Source organism: Pararge aegeria, chromosome 14, assembly GCF_905163445.1.
Source record: "Pararge aegeria chromosome 14, ilParAegt1.1, whole genome shotgun sequence".
Lineage (NCBI taxonomy): Eukaryota > Metazoa > Arthropoda > Insecta > Lepidoptera > Nymphalidae > Pararge > Pararge aegeria.
This window is the reverse complement of record NC_053193.1, coordinates 2,657,105-2,679,748: the sequence shown is the minus strand read 5'-3', so window position 1 is coordinate 2,679,748 and position 22,644 is coordinate 2,657,105. Positions and strand designations below refer to the sequence as shown.

At 33.9% G+C, this 22,644-nt stretch overlaps 1 protein-coding gene across 1 annotated transcript; it reads right to left on the bottom strand.

Moving 5' to 3' along the window:
- Positions 1–13,821: 13,821 nt before the first annotated feature.
- On the bottom strand, positions 13,822–20,720 carry LOC120629567. The gene is made up of 5 exons (XM_039898531.1): positions 20,587–20,720; positions 19,442–19,520; positions 17,630–17,890; positions 16,167–16,253; positions 13,822–13,881 (listed from the first exon to the last, which is right to left on the bottom strand). Exons 1-5 carry the CDS (start codon positions 20,692–20,694, stop codon positions 13,850–13,852), a joined length of 567 nt encoding a protein of 188 aa, XP_039754465.1. The 5' UTR covers positions 20,695–20,720; the 3' UTR covers positions 13,822–13,849.
- Between the last annotated feature and the right edge of the window lie 1,924 nt (positions 20,721–22,644).

Sequence of the window (22,644 nt, the reverse complement as noted above, 5' to 3'; positions counted from 1 at the left end):
TTATGTACGATTATGACATAATACTATTGACAGAAACTTGGTTGACTAGTGATATCTTTGACAATGAATTTGTTGATTCGCGATACCACGTATACCGTTGTGATAGGAACCGAGCTGCAACTGAACGGAGAGACGGCGGGGGTGTTCTGATTGCCGTGCATCGCTCGCTGGCTGCTACGCCACTCATGCTATCGATAACACAAACCAACTTAGCGCATCCCCACCCTATCGTTGACTATGTACTTCTTGAGATAATCACCACCGCCGGTCGGCATATTATAGGCGTAACATATATCCCTCCTAACCAAAAATATAATATATACTTAACTTATTTTAATTATCTTCAAGAAATATTACAGAATATTGATTACTGTAACATTCACCTTGCCGGCGACTACAACATGCCTGCGATAACATGGAGCCGCAATGGTGCGTCCATGGAACCACATTTAAATAACATTAATTGTTTAACTGGCCAACATTTATGCCAATTTATGGCTGCTATGAATCTGGCACAATTTAATAGCCTAGTAAATAATAGCGGCAAAATTTTAGATCTTTTTATTTCTACTGAAAAAGATTGCGTTATTTCAAACGCACCAACTACTCTAGTTCCGCCTGATGGACATCACCCACCATTCTATGTGCTATTACCTTTTATCAAAAAATCATCTATTCCAATAAACACTCAAAAGTATTATTGTTTTAAAAATGCTGACTATACAATAATTAACAAAGAAATATCTTGCACTGATTGGGTAAAGTTTTTTCAAAACAAGTCGGCTGAATGTGCAGTTGACACTTTTTATGAGATAATTTATGGACTTATATGCAAATATATCCCATCTAAAACGATTAAAACAAGGGATTATCCTGCTTGGTTCAACTCCTCTTTAATTCATATTTTCAAAGATAAAAAAAAAGCCTGGATTAATTGGAAAAAATTTAATAATATATCGGATTATAGAGTATTTTGTCTACTACGACTACGCTTTAAGAAAGAATCTAAAAAACGTTTTAAAGCATATATGAACTTAATTGAGGATAGTATTAAAATTAATGCGCAACATTTTTGGACTTACTTCAAAGATAGAAAAAAAAGCTTTAGTATCCCAAGTAAAGTATTTTACAAAAATATTACAGCTGATAAACCGTCCGAGGTATGTAATCTATTTTCTGATTTTTTTAGCTCCGTGTTTGTACCGTCGGATCTAAATGATGATTTTACTATGGAGAAAATTGAGCACGCAGGTGAAGTCGAAGAAGCATGTGACATTATTAGTCAAATCAATATTACTGTTGAAAATGTCCGTAAAGCTTTAAATACACTAGATGTTACAAAAGGACCGGGCTTGGATAACATCCCTTCAATTTTTTTCAAGTCTACAGCCGTAACTATCTACAAGCCGCTTCATAGCTTGTACAACATGTGTCTGAAGCAAGGCATTTTCCCAAAAAAATGGAAAATAGCACGTATAGTGCCCGTACATAAGGGGGGATCAAAAAGGAATGTAGAAAACTACCGACCGATTTCTATATTACCTGTGCTGTCTAAACTTTTTGAACGAATTGTACATGATTCAATTTATCCTATACTACACAATATCATTATTCCACAACAACATGGATTTGTACAAAAACGTTCCACAGTTACTAACCTTCTTGTGTTTACAACACAATTATTTGAAAATTTAGATAATAATAAACAGACAGATACCATTTATACAGACTTCCAAAAAGCCTTCGATAGGGTGGATCATAAACGCTTATTGGAAAAGTTGGCCTATAACGGTATACGTGGTGATCTGTGGCGATGGTTCAGATCGTACGTAAGAAATCGCAGTCAGAAAGTTTTTGTTAATGGTCATGTCTCGAAGACGGCTGTGATAACTTCTGGTGTTCCACAAGGGTCTATTCTTGGGCCTCTTTTATTCATTATATTTATAAATGATATACATAAATGTTTCAAAAACAGTAAAATACTCCTTTACGCAGATGACCTTAAAATATTTAAAACTATTGAAATGACAGAGGATCATAGCCTTCTTCAAGCCGATCTTAATAGATTCACAGCATATTGTACAGACAATAAATTAAATTTAAGCCTGAACAAATGTAAACATATAACTTTTACTAAAAAAAATATTAGTAGCAATTTTACGTATTTACTTTGTGGAGTTAGTCTGGAAAAAGTTGATTTAATTAAAGACCTAGGAATAACCTTGGACAGTAAACTACACCTAGATTCACATGTCATAAATATTATAAATAAAGCTTATAAAATGTACGGTTTTATAATGAGAGCTAGTAATAATTTTAAACGAGCCACAACGTATATACACCTGTATAAGACATTAGTACGTTCACAAATAGAATACGCCGTTTGTATCTGGAACCCTTATTATGACAAATATAATAAGAGCCTTGAGACTGTACAAAAAAAATTTTTACGCAGATTGCATTACAAACGTACTAAGAGTTACCTCTCGTATGACCAACTGCTTAAAAAGTATAACCTACTTGACCTTAAGTCTAGACGAAAACAACTGGAAGCGATGCTCTTATATGACTTGTGTCATAATAAATATGACTGTATTACCTTAACCCGAAAACTTTGTTATAGAATACCATTTAGAACTCCAATACGAAAGAATCGAATGCATCAGCTTTTTGCTACTACTATGTGTCGCACCAATGCAGGCAAGCGTTCTCCATTATTTAGAATGACACAATCATATAACGAGAACTTTAATAATATAGACATTTTTTCTACGCGAATAGGCGCCTTTAAGAAGGCGGTCATAGATTGTTTAAAATAGTCTTAAAATTAAATTTATATACTAGTATTCCGGGTGATAATCAATTATTGTTACAGGCAAAGTTTTGCGATCACAAGATATTCATAAATAATATTACAGATCTCCTTCTTATATTTTTTTTTTTGTTTGTATTTTTGTAGAAAATGTTGCAACAATAATGTTTTATTAGCTTTTGAATAAGCCCCATTAACAAATATTTCTTGTAATATGTGGTTTACGCAGTTGACGCCGCAGTGAGTAATTATTTGTACTATGGATACCATTGTGTAATGTGATACTGTGATGTTGTTTGTGAACCCAAATAAATAAATAAATAAATAAACGTTTTTCAATGTCTGTGTTATCTGTATATTATAAGTATTTATGAAATAAAATTAAAATACTCATAAAAATATTCAATAGTTATCTTAGTACATAACCATAACACAAGTTACGCTTACTTTGGGGCTAGATGGCGATGTGTGTATTATCGTAATAGATTTATTTACTATGAGTTTGTTGATAGAAAAAAAATTTCTGTTGTAAAAGAATATCGTAGGCTAGTTTATAAGACGTCAAGTCAGTATGTTTGTAGTGACTCTACACTGGTTCGGAAGACGGATTCTATCGAGAAAAATCTCAGTAGATTTCTGTTTTTCAACATCATTTTAAATTGACAATCATTAGAATCTTATTTTGAAAGATGACAGGCCACACACACATTGTTTTAACTTAGGCATTGGTCGGTCCAAAATAACCTTCGGAATAAGATTGTAAAAGCATATAATAAATCCCACTTCTGCACCTTTCGCAAACTATATGCAGATGTCACTAACTTATGTCCATTTAGAGTGAGGCGGTTGTTTATATCTTTTCGTAATGTAAACCAAAAAATATAGCAACACATTGAAACTATGTTTAAACCTTATACCAAAACACGTCAACACATATTACAGTCCCCTAACTCAATCCGTGGCAACTCCCCGCGTCATAAAATTTTAGCATCAATGTAAACAGTCTTTACATTCACCCCGCTCGGTATAAAAATGCCTTTATGGCTCACGTACAAACATAAGCGATATTAGATTATTCTGTAGTGAGATATGAACCATAATGCTTCGGGCTGAGTGTAGATAAAAACGTGTAATAGAATCATGCTTAGTGCGTGGGCTTGGGGAAAAATCCATAACACGAACTGTTTCCCGCCACTTAATTCACTTTTTTTTTTTTTTGTTATAGTTTTTATATCAGCGTTGTGGTAATTATAGATCACCATCATCAACCCATTACCGGCCCACTACACGCTCGGATCTCCTCCCTCAATGAGAAATTAGGCCGTAGTCCACCACGCTGGCGCAGTGTGGATTGGTGGACTCCACACGTCTTTGATAACATAATGTTGAACTATCAGGTATGCAGGTTTCCTCACGTTGTTTTCCTTCGCTGTTGAAGCAAGCTTAATAGCTTAGAACGCAAATAACTCAGAAAAGTAAGAAGAGCGTGCTGGGATCGAAACCCGGCCCACCGAAAGTGAAACCGAAGTCTTAACCTCTTAGCTAAACCGAAACTAAAATCATCATCATATCAATAGTAACTTAATAACGTGGCTAGTTAAAGAAAACCTTGTAATAACAATCGGCCCTGAAAACCCTTGAGCTACATCAAAGCTACTGGTGCTTTGATAGAATCTCTCTTCTGACTACTCAGATGAATTAATCTGACTTACAAAACAAAGACAAAAAATAAAACCCCACCCAAGCAATACTTCGGTTGAATAATTTTTCGTATTACAAAAATGAATATAACTTAGAGCCCTCACGTTGCCCTATTTTCGCGAATTTCAGGCAAAAGGGAAAACTTCAAAGCAAATAAACCTACCAATAATCGGGCAAATCTACATAATAAGTCTTGAATAACGCATTTCATCCTATATACCGAAAATCAGCATAGCCAAGGTATGTTTATTCATAATCGGCAGTTTATTAAAATAACTCTAACTAATAAGTGATTACTTACTTATATTAAAATAGATTTGCTTGAATAACTTTACTTTCTTATCCTGTTTAGCGAGAGGTTTTTAAACATTAATTAATTCTACATTTGAATACATGGATATACATCCATGCATTCAAATGAATTTAATTTAATTTAATTCAAAAGGTTTATAGGTTTTTGTTTATATTCATCTCATAGATTTAGTTTAAGTTTATGGTTCTCTCTATTTAATTAAATATAATTCAAAAGGTTTATAGGTTTTTGTTTATATTTATCTCAAAGATTTAGTTTAAGTTTATGGTTCTCGCTCCAGAGACGGACGATAATAACTGCGACTCGGTCTTGCACTCAAGCAGTATTATCGAATTTGGGTTGTGATACACATTACTTTACGTTCGCCTTATTTTGTATAATTTTTAATTTATTGTGTAACTATTATTATTAGTAAATTTATAAAGTGTGTAAATAATTAAACATTAGATAAATTAATATTTGACAGATATTTTATTTAATTGATTAGGATTTTTACAAATTTGATTAAAAATCAATGTGCATGACATTGAGTTGGTGGGTATTTTGATATTAATACGACTGCTTTTTCGGTACACTTCAGTCCTACATGGACTCGAACGATGCAATGCTACCTCCCGGTGTCGTTATCATAATTTATTATTATATTATGCCCTAACATAACTTAATACTAACTTTCATACACAATGCGTTCAGCCACCCTAATTAATATTATAAATACAAAATTAATGTGACTTGTTTTTTTGTTTTACATCTTCAATACCATGAAATTAAGCATTCACGTTACGAGTGGCACAAAAAATAACAGACATATTTTAACAGTAAAAGAGTATTGTTCTTTAGAAGTGATAGAAATTGCTTTTACAAAACCCAAATTGATTTACAAATCTACATAAACGTGAACAGTTGTATTCAGAAAATAAGGTTGCAAGAAAATTGCATTTATCTATCCCGTAGGAACAATACATTTTCCCGGGATAGAAAGTGGCCTGTGCCAATATTTTGTACAGATTATGGGCTCTTCAAAAAAAGTATCCCTAAAATTCAAAAAAATCGCGTCATACTGTTGCCCTGTTGCTGCCTGAAAGATTAATAAACCAAAAACACACCCTCTACGACTCGTATTACTAGGGTAACATGAAAGGAGAAGCAAAGCCATACAAAAGTACAATATTCCGCCAAGTCGTGAGTGAAGTAAAGTTTGCTTGACCGACCACTTTGATGTACCGATGCGAGGCCCTCATTTGTATATCTACAAAGGAGTACGGGGGATTGATTGGGATAAATATGTGGAGGGAATCATAAAATATTACTTTCTTGATGTTCCCTTTTCAATCTCTTAGATACTTTACGAAGAATTGTAAAGATGAAAGAGCCCTTACACTCGGATATTGTTACCTGTTCCTTGAAATTTTGAATGTTTTTGAAGAGTTTATCTTTTGGAATGAAGGGATGTGGATTTGTAGTCTTATGATTTTGGGGGTTCGTAGTCAGGCAGTTTAACATTCATCAATCGAAAAGCATGATAAAATATTAGTTACTGCTTGGAGCAACCTTCCCACAGAGCCGAAATACAGTTTATTGCTTGACAGAAATACCTAGTTATTTCTTTGACCAACTTGGTCATTAACACCAGGACCCAGATTATACTTATTTTAGGTTTTAATTCATAATTCGTTTAAGAGAAATTGCATAAAATTTTACAATAAACTACCCATTGACATCTTGGAGATGTCTCTTAAAAGTTCAAGGTTTGTATTACACGTAAGCTTATAGTCCTATTATAATATAAAGGACTAGGTAATCGATAAAAAATCTTGGGTGTGAATTATTGGGCCAAACTGGTTGCTCTTCTAATAATTTTAAATGACAATGTGAGATTGTAATAACAAAAAAGAACACCCGGCTATGTTTGCTGTGGGCTTCTTCTTAGACGAGGGCGCGTTTGGAACCCTCGTAGCTTTTAGTTTTAAGTTTACAAATATGGTTATAGCAATAATCTCACTACCGTGTACACATTTTTTATGTTATGTACGCATCATAAGTGCCATCTACTATGGGTCAACTTTAATAAAGATATTTGACTTTGATTTTGACTTTGACTTTGACTTTGACTTAACTTGCATTGGTAGAAGCATATAATTGTCTTTCTATATCTATACTGATTAAAAGTCTGAAGACATGTTTTTTTTGTATGTTTGTACGTGTAAATTCGTACCCGTCAGATCAATGAAATGTTTTTTGCACTCGATTTATAGTCTATTCATTTCACCCTTCGAAGTTAACAAAACGAACACAAGAAGTTACAACGTGGGCGGGTGATGCGACGCGGTGCGCTAGAGTATATTGAGTTGCAATAATCGCTAGTTACTTAAATAAAAACACAAATCATAAAATAAAATGTTGCCATGCTTTTTAAGTATTGATACATGCAGCACATGGGAGCGATAAAAATCACAAAAACCGTAGATGACAATGCGCCAATAAACGTTACAATAAAATACTAAATAAATATTGGCGAATACCGAACTTGAGACATGAAAAACATTTTTTCGGTATCAATGATGGACATATTGTATATTTTGCCGAGTGGCCAGTATCGAATTTTCATTTTCCGAAGCTGGCTCGAGGCCAGCGGTCTGATGAGTTATTGCGTCGATCATTTGTCATGGAACGTGTTTGTTTTATTCGGTATGAAAAAAAGAGAGTTGTTCTAGTTATCGGGAGTTGCTAGTTTGGCCTAGTTGCGTCGAATCCATCTAGTTAAAAAAGAATTAGCATTAGTCCGCGTTAATAGTAAGATGACTTTGGAGGTTCAAAGGGAACTATTTTTATATCTGCTATATTTATCGTAGGCTTGTAATATGGGGTATCGTATCCTATCGTATCGTAACTCCCCACTCCTTATTACACTGAAAAAAGACTATGATCAGAAAAGATTTGTACACTATGTTTTAAAACACAGTGTGCAAATCTTTTATATATCTATAGTTATAATAAAACTGTAACTGGAAGATTTCTGTACATTTAATATATTTTTAGTTTTTTACTGGGGGATGCTTTATAATCGATACTGAGCACAAAACAGATTTTTATTTAATTTTTGTCTGTCTGTCAGTCTAGGCATAACATGAAAACTACTAAACGGATTGAAATAAAATTTGGCATACTGGTAGCTGGTATTCCGGGTCAACATATAGAATACTTTTTATCCCGATAAACAATAAGTTTACCCCAGGAAACGGTATGAAAATTTTTATCAATTTTACTTCATGGCTCAGTTAAATTTGAACCGATTTTAATAATTCTTTTTTTATTTGAAAGTGTATACTAACAAGCATTTAGATAAATATTGTTGGAGATAAAGGACATAACTCTTCACAGATACTAGCAAGTCGCAAGGCATATGGCACAACGATTGAATGCATGCGTACCATCCTATTTCTGTAAATTGGCTGAAATAAAACGATGTTTTCTAAAGATGTCATGCCGACTTTTAAGTCACAAAATGCAGCGGGCCGCCCGGCCGGGAATAACAGTTTGTAAATAAAACTGGACCTGGTAGCGTTGCAATTTGTTTCTAGGTTTTTTAAGATATTGAAACCTCTTATAACCGATTCGGTGCAGACGAAGTTGCGCGGGTCAGCTAGTTGTAGGAATATATTTTATATATTGTAAAAATTTGCTATGACTCACAATTCTAGCAAATAAATTATAATTTTATAGAGGAATATTCGTTGCCTTGTCTTTGACTCGCTACAAGTAAGTATTTGTAAAAAAAGGCTGTGATTGAATGAAACATATAAACGGGCATATTTTCGTAAATTCAAATCAATTTCAAAAATATTTATTCGTGACATTCAGACCTTATCACAGGCACTTATGAAGCGTTCATACATTTAACATGTTTCCATTAATGTTAGGTGAAGGTACACTTTGTCGACTTAAAACTAAAGCTAGGAGGGTTCCAAACGCGCCTCAATAAGTCTCTCAATAAGTTTAAAGTGTATATAAAATGTAAGCTTATAGAAAAATCCTATAATGATATTAAGGCTTATATGTATGATAAAACAAGCTTGGCATAAATTGCTCTAACTCCATAGTAAAATATAAACTCAATTGTGAGATGGTGATAACAAAAAAAAATCCGGCTAAGTTTGTTGTGGGCTTTTCTTAGACAGGGCGTGTTGGGAACCCCGGTAGCTTCAGGTTTAAGTTGGCGAACAATTTTATCACCATCCACTTACACTTGTAAACATACATGCATGTACGCTACATAAGTGCCTGTGTCATAGGCCGACACGAATAAAGAAATTTTGAATTTGAATTTATTGTAACAATGCAATATGTACTTTTACAGAGATCAATAAAGCTAAAGCTATAATTAAAATTAATGAGTGAGCACGAGAAATTCTGCTAAATCCTGTGTCAGTGTATCTTAACAAAGGAAATGTAACATTATTTTAAAAGCTTGCTTGGCGAGTTTGCGCACAGATAAACTTTCTGACGCTCGTAACTAGAATCCACCAAAATGAAGACTAGTATCATGTAACCTATTACCGTTACTGAAGTGATCATTAAAAGTTTATTAAACTTCGACAAACTGTTATAGTTCTGACAAACAGTGGGCGTCTTATTTCAACTCAGTATGGTTTAATCATCAAAGTCAAAAGTCAAAGTCAAAGTCAAAAATTTCTTTATTCAAGTAGGCCCATAGATGGCACTTTTGATGCGTACATAAGAATTACACGGTAGTGAGATGATGGCGATAACCACATTCGTAATCTTAAAACTAAACGAGGGTTCCAAACGCGTCCTGGTCTAAGAAGAAGCCTACAACCAACTTAGCCGGATTTTTTTTTGTTATCGCCATCTCACAGTTGAGTTTATATTTAACTATGGAGTTAAAGCAATTTATGCCAAGCTTGTTTTATTATACATATAAGCCATAATTTCAACTACGTCCTTATCGCCTTCACATTGTAGCCTCTATATAGCTTGATCTACTGTTTTGTTTCTAGCTATAGCCCACGTGCTCCATCCGCGTTTTTCATGTTTTTTTTCAAATCCCGCGGGAGCCGTTAATTTTCCTTAGATAAAAAGTAGCCTACGTTACTCTCCGTCCTTCCAACTAACTCTAAGTATTCCAAATACCAAATTCGTTCGTTGCTTGGTTAGGGCGTAAAGGAATGACAAACAAACAAACACAATTTCGCATTAATAATTAGTTAGGATTTCTGTTATTATCTCTATAAATAATAACACTTTCATAAATAGAAAATGTTTGTGTGATGAACATGGTTTTTTTTCAGTGACTGGGTGTTTATCTTTTTATATTATAAGTATTTATGTGTATTATATTCATAAAAATATTCATCAGCTATCTTAGTACACATAACACAAGCTTCGATTACTTCATGTATTATCGTAGTATATTTATTTATTTCCCCAAACACGATAACTTCACTCCGGTGCAATCACGTACAGTCATATTTTTTTAGTTGGTTTTAAATTTTTTACACTATCATTGATTGATTCCCAGTGATATGATATTTGTCGAGTGGCCAGTATTGCAATTTACATTTTTTGGGGGTTGGCGCAACGCCAGGGGGCGGTGAGTTATTCCAAAGAATATTTGCTGAAAACGGGTAGGTATTTTTACCATAGCAGAAGCCGAAGATCAACTGGAATATATTATAACTTTGAACATACTAGCTTTTGCCCGCGTTTTTCGTCCGCGTTTATTACGTTTACATATCCCGGAAACGTTACTCTGCGTCCTTTCAACTAACTCCATGACAAAAATCAAGTTGATTTGTTGCTTCAAAGTGAAAAGGAAGGACAAACAAACACACTTTGCAGTTATAATATCGATAATGATTTTGCTTGTACTTTTACTAACTTACTGATTCACTCGTCAATACAAAACCAAACCTTTTAAGCTGAAGTTCTTTTTTTTTTTTTTAAGTGAAACTTCTTTAGAATCGTTGTGATTTCAAACTCGATGAAACGAAAAAATAAGTCCATTTAGAAACAAACACATAAATGTATAGGATTTAGCCGGCGAGAGAATGAGATTTGTAACATTAGACGTTCTCGGACTCCATATGACTCCATATGTTTAATGTATGTGTTTAAGCCTGTGTATTAGAAAGTTTTAGTATAAGTGTGTTGATTGTTGATGAATTTTAATTTTCATCTTCTTGATAAATTTATTTTAAAATTGTGCTTTTTTCCAATCCTTATTTTAAGCGATGATCGCTTCTAGGCCTTTTGGGTAAGATCAAAGTGTAGACGATATTATTTATTTAATTTATTTATTTATACACCACAAAAGAAAAAAAAATGGACACAACACGAGGAAATTTAAAAAGTAAGATATAAAAGGCGGCCTTATCGCTTGGTACCGATCTCTTCCAGGCAACCTTAGGATTAGGAAAAATAAATGAAACCGATTGGTGGGTGTATTCTTATTCCTACATACATATGTACAAATAACACACTAATTTTTATTCAGATTACAAACATAAAATTATAATAAAAATAAATATAAAAGATAATAAACGAATATATACTATAACATACATAACATATATACTACAACATATGTGTAAGAATAAATCACCTTATTTCGGCTTTACCGTTCACATTAGTGAACTTAATTGCAATATCTACAATAATAGTTATATAAACGGTACTAGAAGAACAAAAGCCAAAATTTTCCTGGCACCAGGTGAAACAGTTGAGTTGTCAAGGCACACCCTCGTCAAGTGGAGACAATGGCCGTGTCATTTCGGTGTTTTATTAATGCTGCTACCGCGTCTATTGATTTTCCAAGTTAATTCCGTACCGCCTCATCGCAAAGCCTATTTATTCTACGAGTATAATGACAGTATTTTGATTTTCTTTGAGAATTTTTTTTTAATTTTTATTAATCTTGAATAAATCTAATTTAATCTGGTTGGTAGGTCTTAGATGGTATCCAGCTAACCTTATAAGCGTTGGTCTGTTTGTTTTAATTATTTACTAGCTAACTGTTTTAGGATCTTTTATAGAGGATTCAATACGTGGAATAGATAAAGATAATTTATCGCTACTAAGCGATTAGGCCGCCCTTTGCATCCTACTTTTTAAGTTTTTTTTTTTTTTTTCCTATTTGTGTTGTAGAAATAAAGTGTATAAATAAATAATAAATAATTATAATTATGTACCTATTCATCTAGTATATAAGAGTGCCTTATACAATACGGGTTAAATGCTAGTAAAGGGGGGTGTTTCACCTACATTATACTACATGCGTCGTTAGAATTTTATCTAACTACAGATTATATATGTTTAGTTCATCAAACTGATAACTAATGTGTCTTTTTGTATACCACTTTATTTATAAGTGTTTCTTTGTGCACAATAAAAAGTAATATATACATAGGCAAAACTTAATACCTCCAGGCATCTACCAGTCTAACCGTTGCTAAAGTGGACGACTTTAATCATTGTGTGTAGATCGAGAAGATTTAAAAAATGACAAAAATAAACGAAAATGAATATATAAGATTTTGAATAATGATATACAACGTGTAACAGAATTACTACAAAATGCTGAAAGGTGAATAAGTATATTTCATAAGGAATCACCCTGTAAAATTATAAAATCAAAATATTAACATATATTTTTTCATACAAACTAATTCAACATATTCTAAGTATTTACTTACGATGACCCTATTGAAGTAAAAAGATCGACACGTGCATAGTCCTGGGCTATGCGACACTTGCCTTGTATTTAATCTGTAATTGACAGTGACAGGAGTCACTTGATTTTTATTTTGTATGTGAGGGTATATTTCTGATTTCCGGGATTCTGGTTCATTCCAGAACTATTAGCGTTTCGGTTTCATAGATAAAAAAAATATTGTACCTTTAAAGCCTGAGAAGTAATTTTTCGACTTCATTTACATTTGCTTTACATGTATAAGGCTTTGGTTGTTATTTTAAAGCCATACCTCGCTTAAACGCTTGCATACTTTGTTTGTAGGATGGTAAGTAGCCACGGCCGAAGCCACCCACTAGACCAGACTGAAAAAAATTTGAAAATTATAAGCTCGTTAATTGCCCCTATCATGCCCCAAACCTTTTAAGCTGGAGTTCTTTTTTTTTCAAAGTCGAGTACAAAAGGCGGCCTTATCGCTGAGTAGCGATCTTTTCCAAGCAACCTTAGGATTAGGGAAACCAAGAGAAACCGATTGGTAGGGTGTATTATTATTACATACATACTTACGATTAATTACACACTAATACTTATCCAGATTACACACAAAAAATAGTAATAATAATAAATATAAAAATAATAAACTAATATATACTATAACATACATAACATATATACTTCAACATATATGTAAGAATAAATCACCGAATGTCGGCTTTACTGTTCACATTATTAAACTTAATTGAAATATCAACAATAAATTTATTATTAGTTATCATTGAACGCAGGACCTTATAAGAACACAACGCTCTCCACCGCGCCAGGGGAATTAAATAAATATTAGTAACTATCTGTATTTAGCCACGCTTTTTATAACCCAGTCTGTTATTGAATCACGTTTTCCTGAGGTATTAATAAAAAGTATACACAAACACTCATAAAAAGCAATGCAAGTTTCCGTAAAGATTTCTAATCACTCCATCCATCCATTTTTGCAGTTATCGAACAATACGAATTATTTTTTTGTATACATACTAAGCTATGAAAGAAGGTATAGAACCTTCGATTAGATTTTATATTTCAGTATTCACAATAATGAAGAGGCAGATCACATTGTCGACCATTTACAACAGGCCCTTTAAGCTAATAGATCTTCTATAATAATTGAAGTATTTTTGTTTGCTGCTATTGATTTAATGGATACCGCCGCAGCACCTCACCGCTGGCAATTGACATAGGATGTTTCTTAAATACCAAACAATTAATTTTATTTTCTCATTATAATATTTTTTCTCATTAATGGAAGACATTGGAGAGATTAACTGGGTCTCGTATTTCTGCTGATAATATCTGTAAAAGAATACAGTTGTTTTGAATTCTTTGGTTAAAAATCTCATTACTCTATAAAAACAGAACATTGTCTATTTGTGGTAAAGGTAAATAATCTTGTCGGATGGCGACAAACTATACAAAGAAACATCTCTTTACAGTGAAATAATATCAAAATAATATGATTTTTACCCAACCCAATAATTCGCATTTTATATTTCATTAAATTCATTTTGTATATAAATTGATTTCAAATGACAGAAAATTGCATTGGCTCTGATTTTCTGTCAATGGAATCATAAATGAGCGCGATTTATATTTTTTTAAGTCAATTTTGACTCACATTCAAACTGCATTATACAAAAATGACATTGAGAATTAGAGCACTCTATTGTTCATCTTTTCTAATCCTAAACGTCATAGCTGAGATCTGTAAACTCTGATTTAATATGTTACTAATTTGTAGGCTGTCTTTAGACGTAATTTTTGATGAGTTTATAATCTTTGGTGTCAAATTATTCTCAAGAAGACAAGTTGGCGATTGAAGTTACAGAATGTTATACACTACGGTAATAGATGATACCGTAGCTAAACTGTTAATATAAAACTTTATAAACTTAGTTGATCATCATTTAACAAGATGCCCTCGAGTCAATCTAGCTTTCTTATAATATGAATATAGTGAGAATTCTTAAAAAGCCATTGAGTTAGTGAAAGTAAAGTGTTATTCTAATCGCAATATCACAAGAACAATGTGTGTTTATGTATGGGTGTGTGTACGTGTGTGTATTTGTGTATATGTGTGTGTGTGTATGTGTTTGTATGTAAACTAAAAATGAAAAAAAGGAATAATTGCTTCATTCGTCATAAAAGGAAAACAACACACAACCTTGTTTCCCTTTAAATGTTCTAAAACAAATAATGATATAATATAAATAGGCTTACAAACACTTACAACTAGTCATAAGGCCGGTTATTAAAAATGGTAGAGACATATTTTATACCTTCTATGTACCAGTATATCCTACATATATCAATCATTTTAAACAAACAAATAAAATATCATCGATAACGACTCACCGAAAGGTACTCTCATAATGCTATAAAAAACTTAAAATGTTTGCAATGAACGGTGAAACAAATATGAAATAAATATTAGACACCTTATCAGATGTAAACTCCCTTTGTTTGTTCAATCGATTTTGGAGTGGAGTGTGTTCTGAAAAGCGGTTCGCTTTGTTACCATCGTCCCTATTCTTTAAATGTACGATATGCCTCAAAAAACTACCTGCTACTACTACCAAAATGTTGAGCAATCTCCCATCTACGACGCCCCTTTAAGTTGAAGTTATCCTAAGAGTAGATAAACGAATTATTATTGGGTAACAGCTTATGTCAGTAGCTCTTTGGCACTGTAAATACTCTATGGCAGTGGTTATCACTTAAAATAAAATTACGACACATCATACCGTCATCAACCCATTATCGGTCCACTATAGGGCACGGGTATCCTCCCACATTGAGAAGAGGTTAAGACCGTAGTCCACCACGCTGGCCCAGTGCGGATTGGTGGACTCCACATACCTTTGAGAAATCGATAAGAGGTGTCAGTTTAATATAATTGCTATACCCTTAGCCGGTTGCCATTTTAGACTGCATCATCACTTACCACCTGGTGACATTGTAGTAAAGATGATGTGTCGAACTAGATGAAGGATAAAAAAGAGCAAATTAAACTTAAAATTCCGCATAGTACCGCTGGCTTCTATCCCACGTCCATTAAGCCCACAAAATGGGTTGTATTCAGTTTAAACTCTGTATACATTATATCATTAGGAAAGGGATATAATAACTCTATCGACGATGAAATAATACTTATATCTTCGTGGTTTAGTGTTAACCATATACAACTATCGATAAGCAGGTCCTTAGTTCGATTCCCGGCTCAGGCCCAGAACTGTTAAGACCCTTGGTTTTCTGTTTAAACTTTAATGCTCACTACTAGCCCAAATATGGCTTTAAAACTTATTCCTTAGAGAGCACGTTAAGGAATTGTTTACTTTTATTTTCACTAACCAGTCCTGTGATATTTATTGTTAAAACTCACCAACTGGTTAAAACAACTTGGTGGGTCATTGTTCTAAAATCCCCTCTCGTATAGGTGAGATCTGTACCCAGCTGTTAAACTTATGAATAGGTTGAGAATGTTGATGAACACGAATATTTAATTGCTGTTTAATTGTTCATAGCTTTATTAAGTATAAAAAGATTTTGTGATTTAAGTTTTCATGCAAAAATTAAAATACCAAAATGATTGTCTTCGTCATCTGCGCCAACTGCTTTTGAGTTTTTCGCTGTGTTTTCGATTGTGCTGCCGGTTGTAGTGGTCCCATCTGAAAATTTCAAATAAATAAACTATTACAATACACACATCGCCAAAAACATTTTATGCCACCCTAATTAGTCACTTTTTTTTTTTTTTTTGCTTCTGATTCACTTTTCTTTGTGTTGTAGGCTTGTACTTTGTATGATATAATAATTGATTTATATATATATATATATTTTTTTTAAATTTAGAAACTGCTTTTTGTGTACAACCTAACCCTTAAGTCTGTGTTCTTTTTTCCTTTGTTGGGTTGCCTGGCAGAGATCGCGTTTGAGCGATAAGACCGCCCATTGTACCTGCGTTTTATTTAGTTTTGTTTTTGTTTATAATTTAATTTCTCTTAAGTGTACAATAAAGTGTATTTTCATTTAATTTAATTTCATTTTCATTTCATTTCATTACATCGCCATCTAGCCCCAAAATAAGCGTAGCTTGTTTTATGGGTACTAAGACGACTGATGAATATTGTTATGAATAAAATTAATACTTATAACATACAGATAAATATACTGACACTGAAAAAAATAGTACATAGCATATTGACCTTTATTACAACAACGTAATCATCGAACCCATAGTCTCGGACTCAGATAGCAGGGTCGCAGCCCACTGCGCCAATCGGCCGCAAAAATTCAATAAACACTCCAGTGAGATACTTAGGCGTTTAGATAACCTTTAAGGGTCTATTTACATTGACAAAGAATCCAAACGCATCTAAGTGACAATTTTAAATAGTACATAGCATATTGACCTTTATGACAACAACGTATCAACTTAAATTCGTTCCATCCCCGTTTTAACGCCTCAGTTTCCCAAAAAACTTCTTTGATAATTCAAGCAAGATACATATCCATACTAATATTATAAATGAGACCTATTCCAACGGAAGGGTTTTCCCACAATCAGCACACTGGGTACACAGGTTAGAGATCACAGTAGATGGTGGTAGTTATCTTCCCTTAATCGCCACGTACGTCACCCTCGGAAAGAGGAGGGTTGGTGAGAGCTTTGAAGGTACTCAAGTTATACGTGGTAGGAAGCACAGTTTCCAGGAGGGCGCTCCACATCCTAGCGGTACGTATCAGAAACGTAAAAAAACGTTTCCATCTCGCGCTTATTATCGGTCATCATCAGAGATTTAAATCAACTTTCAATACCAAATGTAGCTATAATTCAATTTGTTGCGTAACAACTCCCACTAAAATAATAAGTATTAAGAAATAACCATCCGTTATTTAATAACCGATTGTTTTCTTTTCATTATTAACGGTCTGTTTTTGTTAGTAGTACATACTTTAAAGTTCTAGGTTGCAGAATATCGTCTACCACAGTTCTTAGAACATTCATAGTGATGCCACTACAATTAAATTTATTTCTACTTACTGCTTCTTTCTCTTATTATTTGTATGAGCTGAACTAATGTCGGTCGCTGCATATTGGTCCAGTCGTTCATAGATTTCCACTTAGGCTGGTTTATAAATGGTATTCTTGGATTTAAATCGGTATTTCTTTTTGATACATTATCGGTCACGCTTATCAAAGTGCTGTCTCCATCACTTTGATCTGTCTCCATGACAGGATATTGTTCTGACATTGTCGTAGTTTTAAAAATATCGCTGGATGGAGAAATAGTGGTTCGTCTTTCTGGAAAACAGGTAGCAGATATGTAGTTAAGGACAAATTATTCGAAATCTGCGTCTTGATATTTCTGAACTGTGGCTTCGAAACATGATGGCTCAGGCTTCTATAAAGGGTATTCAAGACTTGATAGTCATATTTAATGTTAAAATAAGAAAGTTTTATGTCAGACTAGCTTTAACCTCTTACTTTCGCTCGCGTGGTAATTTAAAAAACTTTGTCAGATGGAACACAACACAGAGCATGAATACAGAACAGTGCACTATTTCAGGACGCTTGTGTATCCTTTATATCGAGAACTTTGCTTTTTTCCGGGATAAAAAGTAGCCGTGATATAGGCTACTTTTTATCCCGGAAAAAAGCATGCTCCGGCTTATAAACTATATCTATGCAAAAATTCGCTTTAATCCGTTGCTCATTTGCTGAACAAATATTGATGGACAAACAAACACACTCGCATTAATAATATTAGTATCGATATGTGACTTGCATGTGACAGCAGATCGGACAGCAGACGGCGTGGTGACGGCAGATCAGAATACAGTGGTCACCTCCTCAACTCTTCCCGCGGTTATCGTACGAGGAGACTAGATTATAACACAGGTCGGATAGCAGCGCCCTTTGGGCTACTACTACCGTCTACTGCGATCACCAACTTGTCTGACCAGCGTGATCATTGGCAAATATACCATTGGGAGAGACCTTTAGTGCAGCAGTGAACTGTTATAGGCTTTTGATGAATGTTTGTAGACGTAACTTTGTCTCGTTTTAAATATTTCTTGAGACTCAGGTAAGGCTTAGCCCGCTTCATTTGTCTCAACTACTGGCTACGTAAGCTCTGAGTTACGAGTAATCAACGAGCGAAGGACAGAGCTATACTCTTTCTATCACCACTAAATCGCTCTAGAGAAGAAAGTTTTGCATGTATTCTATTCTATATTTGATGAATGACGGCCGATTGATGCAGTTGGCAGCGACCCTGCTTTCTGAGTCCTAGGCCGTGGGTTCGATTCCCACAACTGGAAAATGTCTGTGTGATGAACATGTATGTTTTTCAGTGTCTGGGTGTTTATATGTATATTATAAGTATTTATATGTATTATATTCATAAAAATATTCAACAGCTGTCTTAGTACCCATAACACAAGCTACGCTTACTTTGAGACTAGATGGCAATGTGTGTATTGTCGTAGTATATTTATTTATTTTTTATTTTTATTTACAAACTTGATAAATAATCGATCGATATCAGTATTTGTTATACAACTACGGCATATGACTGAATTTATACAAAACGAGCAGTGCCCTGTATTGCTGGATTCAGTGTTCAACTACATAGTCGACAGACTTCCTTCATAAACCAGCTACCCAACATAAAGATTTTTCAATCGTACTGGCAGTTCCAAACATATAAACGTACATTTGTTAGTTTGTATCTATGTTTGCTTTATGATATTAAGTACGGATAGCAAAGACACTTTGCTCTCTGTAGTAGATGTAACTATTTTCGAGATTTTGACTTTATGGAGCAAATCGGATGATAATCGCTCAACTTACTACTGCGCCGTACATTCCGAATCCGCACCGGCTTCTTGATTGCTGTGACAATATTATTCCATGCTGTGCTCACAGCACTCTGGGAAAGAAATAGTTTTAATGCCAAACATTAAATTGCTATTTATTTATGAATTACATTTTAACATACATCAACAAAAGTAGGGGAAGTATAAAATTCTAAATTCCTTCGTAGATGCTACAGCAGTTATATAATTATACTGGTGATTTGCAGATCTAAAATCTCAGTACTGCCCCTGATCATTACTTTAAAAAAGTATCTCACCCCAATTTCCGATGGTAAATTAGTGATAAACTGCACATGCCTGGTAAAATGTAATTCAAATAATTACATTCAATAATTTTAACAGGCATCAACAAAAGTTAGGGACAGCTTTTTGGGAATCAACATTTTAAGCCGGACGGCCGAGTGGTGCAGTGGGCAGCGACCCTGCTTTCTGAGTCCAAGGCCGTGGGTTCGATTCCCACAACTGGAAAATGTTTGCGTGATTAACATGAATGTTTTTCAGTGTCTGGGTGTTCTCTATAATTCAAAATTCAAAATTCATTTATTTCAAGTAGGCCTAATACAAGCACTTTTGAAACGTCAAGTCTGTCCGTGTGTAGTGACTCTACCACCGGTTCGGAAGGCAGATTCTACCGAGAAGAAGCCGGCAAGAAACTCAGCAGTTGCTCTTTTCCAACATCAAAAATTTACATTTTATATTTTAACATTCATTTTTCTATCTTGTGAGAGATGAAAGCGGAGCCGGATGCTTCCAAGCAACCTTGTCATTATATAATTATTTATATTTATTTATGTATATTATTCATAAAAATATTCAACAGTCATCTAAGTACCCATAACACAAGCTACGCTTACTTTGGGGCTAGATGGCGATGAGCGCATTGTCTAAAAAAAAAAAAAGCCCTGAATATAAAATATTGCTAAAATTCTTAATTCCTTCTTAGATACTACAGCAGTTATATAATTAGACTGGGAATGTACAGATAATAAATCTCAGTGCAAGCGTGCTCCAACTTAGACCTCATCATTGCTTTCTAACAGGCATGATTGTCGTAAAGCGCTGGGCTATAGTTAGTAAAAAAAAAACTTTCCTTTTCATTATTTTGAAAAATTATCTCACCCCAATTTCCGATGGTAAATTAGTGACAAACGAGTAAAAATCCGCCTCAGTGACATCCAGGATACTGCAAAAAACGCAAGTGTACAACAAAAACTGAATTAACTTCATGTCTGTATCTCAAGATGCCCTTAACAATGAACAATTGATAATGGCCGCGGCAAATGAGGTCACATGAATATTATTGTAAATGAACAATGGAGGTATTTTGATACTGTTAATTTCTTATGAATTACAATACAACTTATCTTCGTTGTATATCAGAGACTAATTGAAAAAGAATGGACGGACTCTTGAACAACTTTATTGATCATCATAATCATCATCATCATCATCATCATCATCATCATCATCATCACCACCAACGTCAACATAATATCAACCCTTTACCGGCCCACTACAGGGCACGGGTCTCCTCCCGCAATGAGAAGGGTTAACCATTGGGTGAACACCGCTACCCTTGTGATATTGTTGTGTCTTTATACCCGAGGTTCCCTAATTTTTTGTTCTATTGCATGCTATGCTATTCTATGCAATTTTTTGATATTTATAAAAAAATAAATTAATGTGTTTATGACTACTGACCATTTGAAAGATATAAACATCAACTCATTCAATTTGAGAAAGCCAAAATTTAAAATACGATCGGCTCAATTGAAATACTATATTGTTGTCCCCATTAAAATATCACGGCCCCCAATGTGTTCTTTACTGACATAGACCCCATGTATTTTGTTGTCTGTCCCTGGTTGAAGTGGGACTTTTGTTATTGTCACTTTTAACATTGATTCGATCTTACAAACTTGTTAAATTGACAGGTTCCAAGTCGAACTATCTTGTGCCTACTATATAAATTAAACTGTGTGGACAGTTTTATTTGTATTTCTTGTGTTCGTACCACATATATCACACAAGCGTATCTTGTGTTAGAGTTATTGGCTTCAGTTTTGTATCAATCATGGTATGAAGATCCGATACCTGTCTATCTTTTCATTTATCTGTGACTATTTTACTTTAACTTATATTAATTAAACAAAGATCCAATATTATGACTTCAATCATCATTACCGGACTCAATGATCAACCCAAAACAAAGCTAATTCCACATGAAAAATAACCTTAAGAGAGATGGTATTTTCCATTTACTCCTAAAATTCTGGTTTTGAAAAAAATGTAATAATTTTTAATTAATTTTATTCGTCTCAGATTCTACAGAGAAGAAGTCAAAACACCCAAGATTCGCTGTTTTCCAACATAAATTTCTTACAAGTTTACAAACATTTTAAAGAGTGAAAGATGATTTTTTACTAATGAAATTCGAGACATCCATGCGAAGAACAAACCGGGCGATTCTGCTCCAATAAGGTTTCAAAAGTCTTCTACAAAATCGAGACTAAAAAACTGAACGAAATTATTAAAACTACCCCAGCATGCAAAAAACTTTAACGCAGTCGAGTCGAAAGAGATCCCTGTAGTACTTGCCGTGTAATAAAGCGGGGAACTGCCGCGGAAAATGAGAATTTGAATTTTCCAACACAATGGAAATATTCATGCGTCCCCCGCATAGCGGGGCGGCTTTAAATAAGTATGTTTTTAACACATTATCGTGTTAAAGTAAAACATAGGTACACTTTGTTGGGTTTTGTAGGCAGATGATGCGACCCTTTAGGCCTTATTAAGGTCTTGGTGACAGCTTAGATAGACTGAGCTGGTTGAAGTAATACTTCTTTTGGCGCGTTAGGGAAAAATGATGAGAGTAAATTTTAACGATGCGCGCACCGTCACAAAAAATCCGACACCCTGAAGTTAGCTATAAGGCTTGACAGTGTACACTTTCAATTGACAAAGTCTGCGGGCTCATTCCGGTGATTTAATTGATTCAATTGTACAAAAATCTCAAACTTTAATGTTGAATGAAACTTTGTTGTCCGATGATGAGTCAAATTTTGAAATTTAATTATGTTTATTATGTACATTTCTTTTATTATGTAGAAATATTTTTTTTTGTGATTTTTAATAAACTTTATTTAACAAGATGATGCGTTATAATCAAACCTTTAA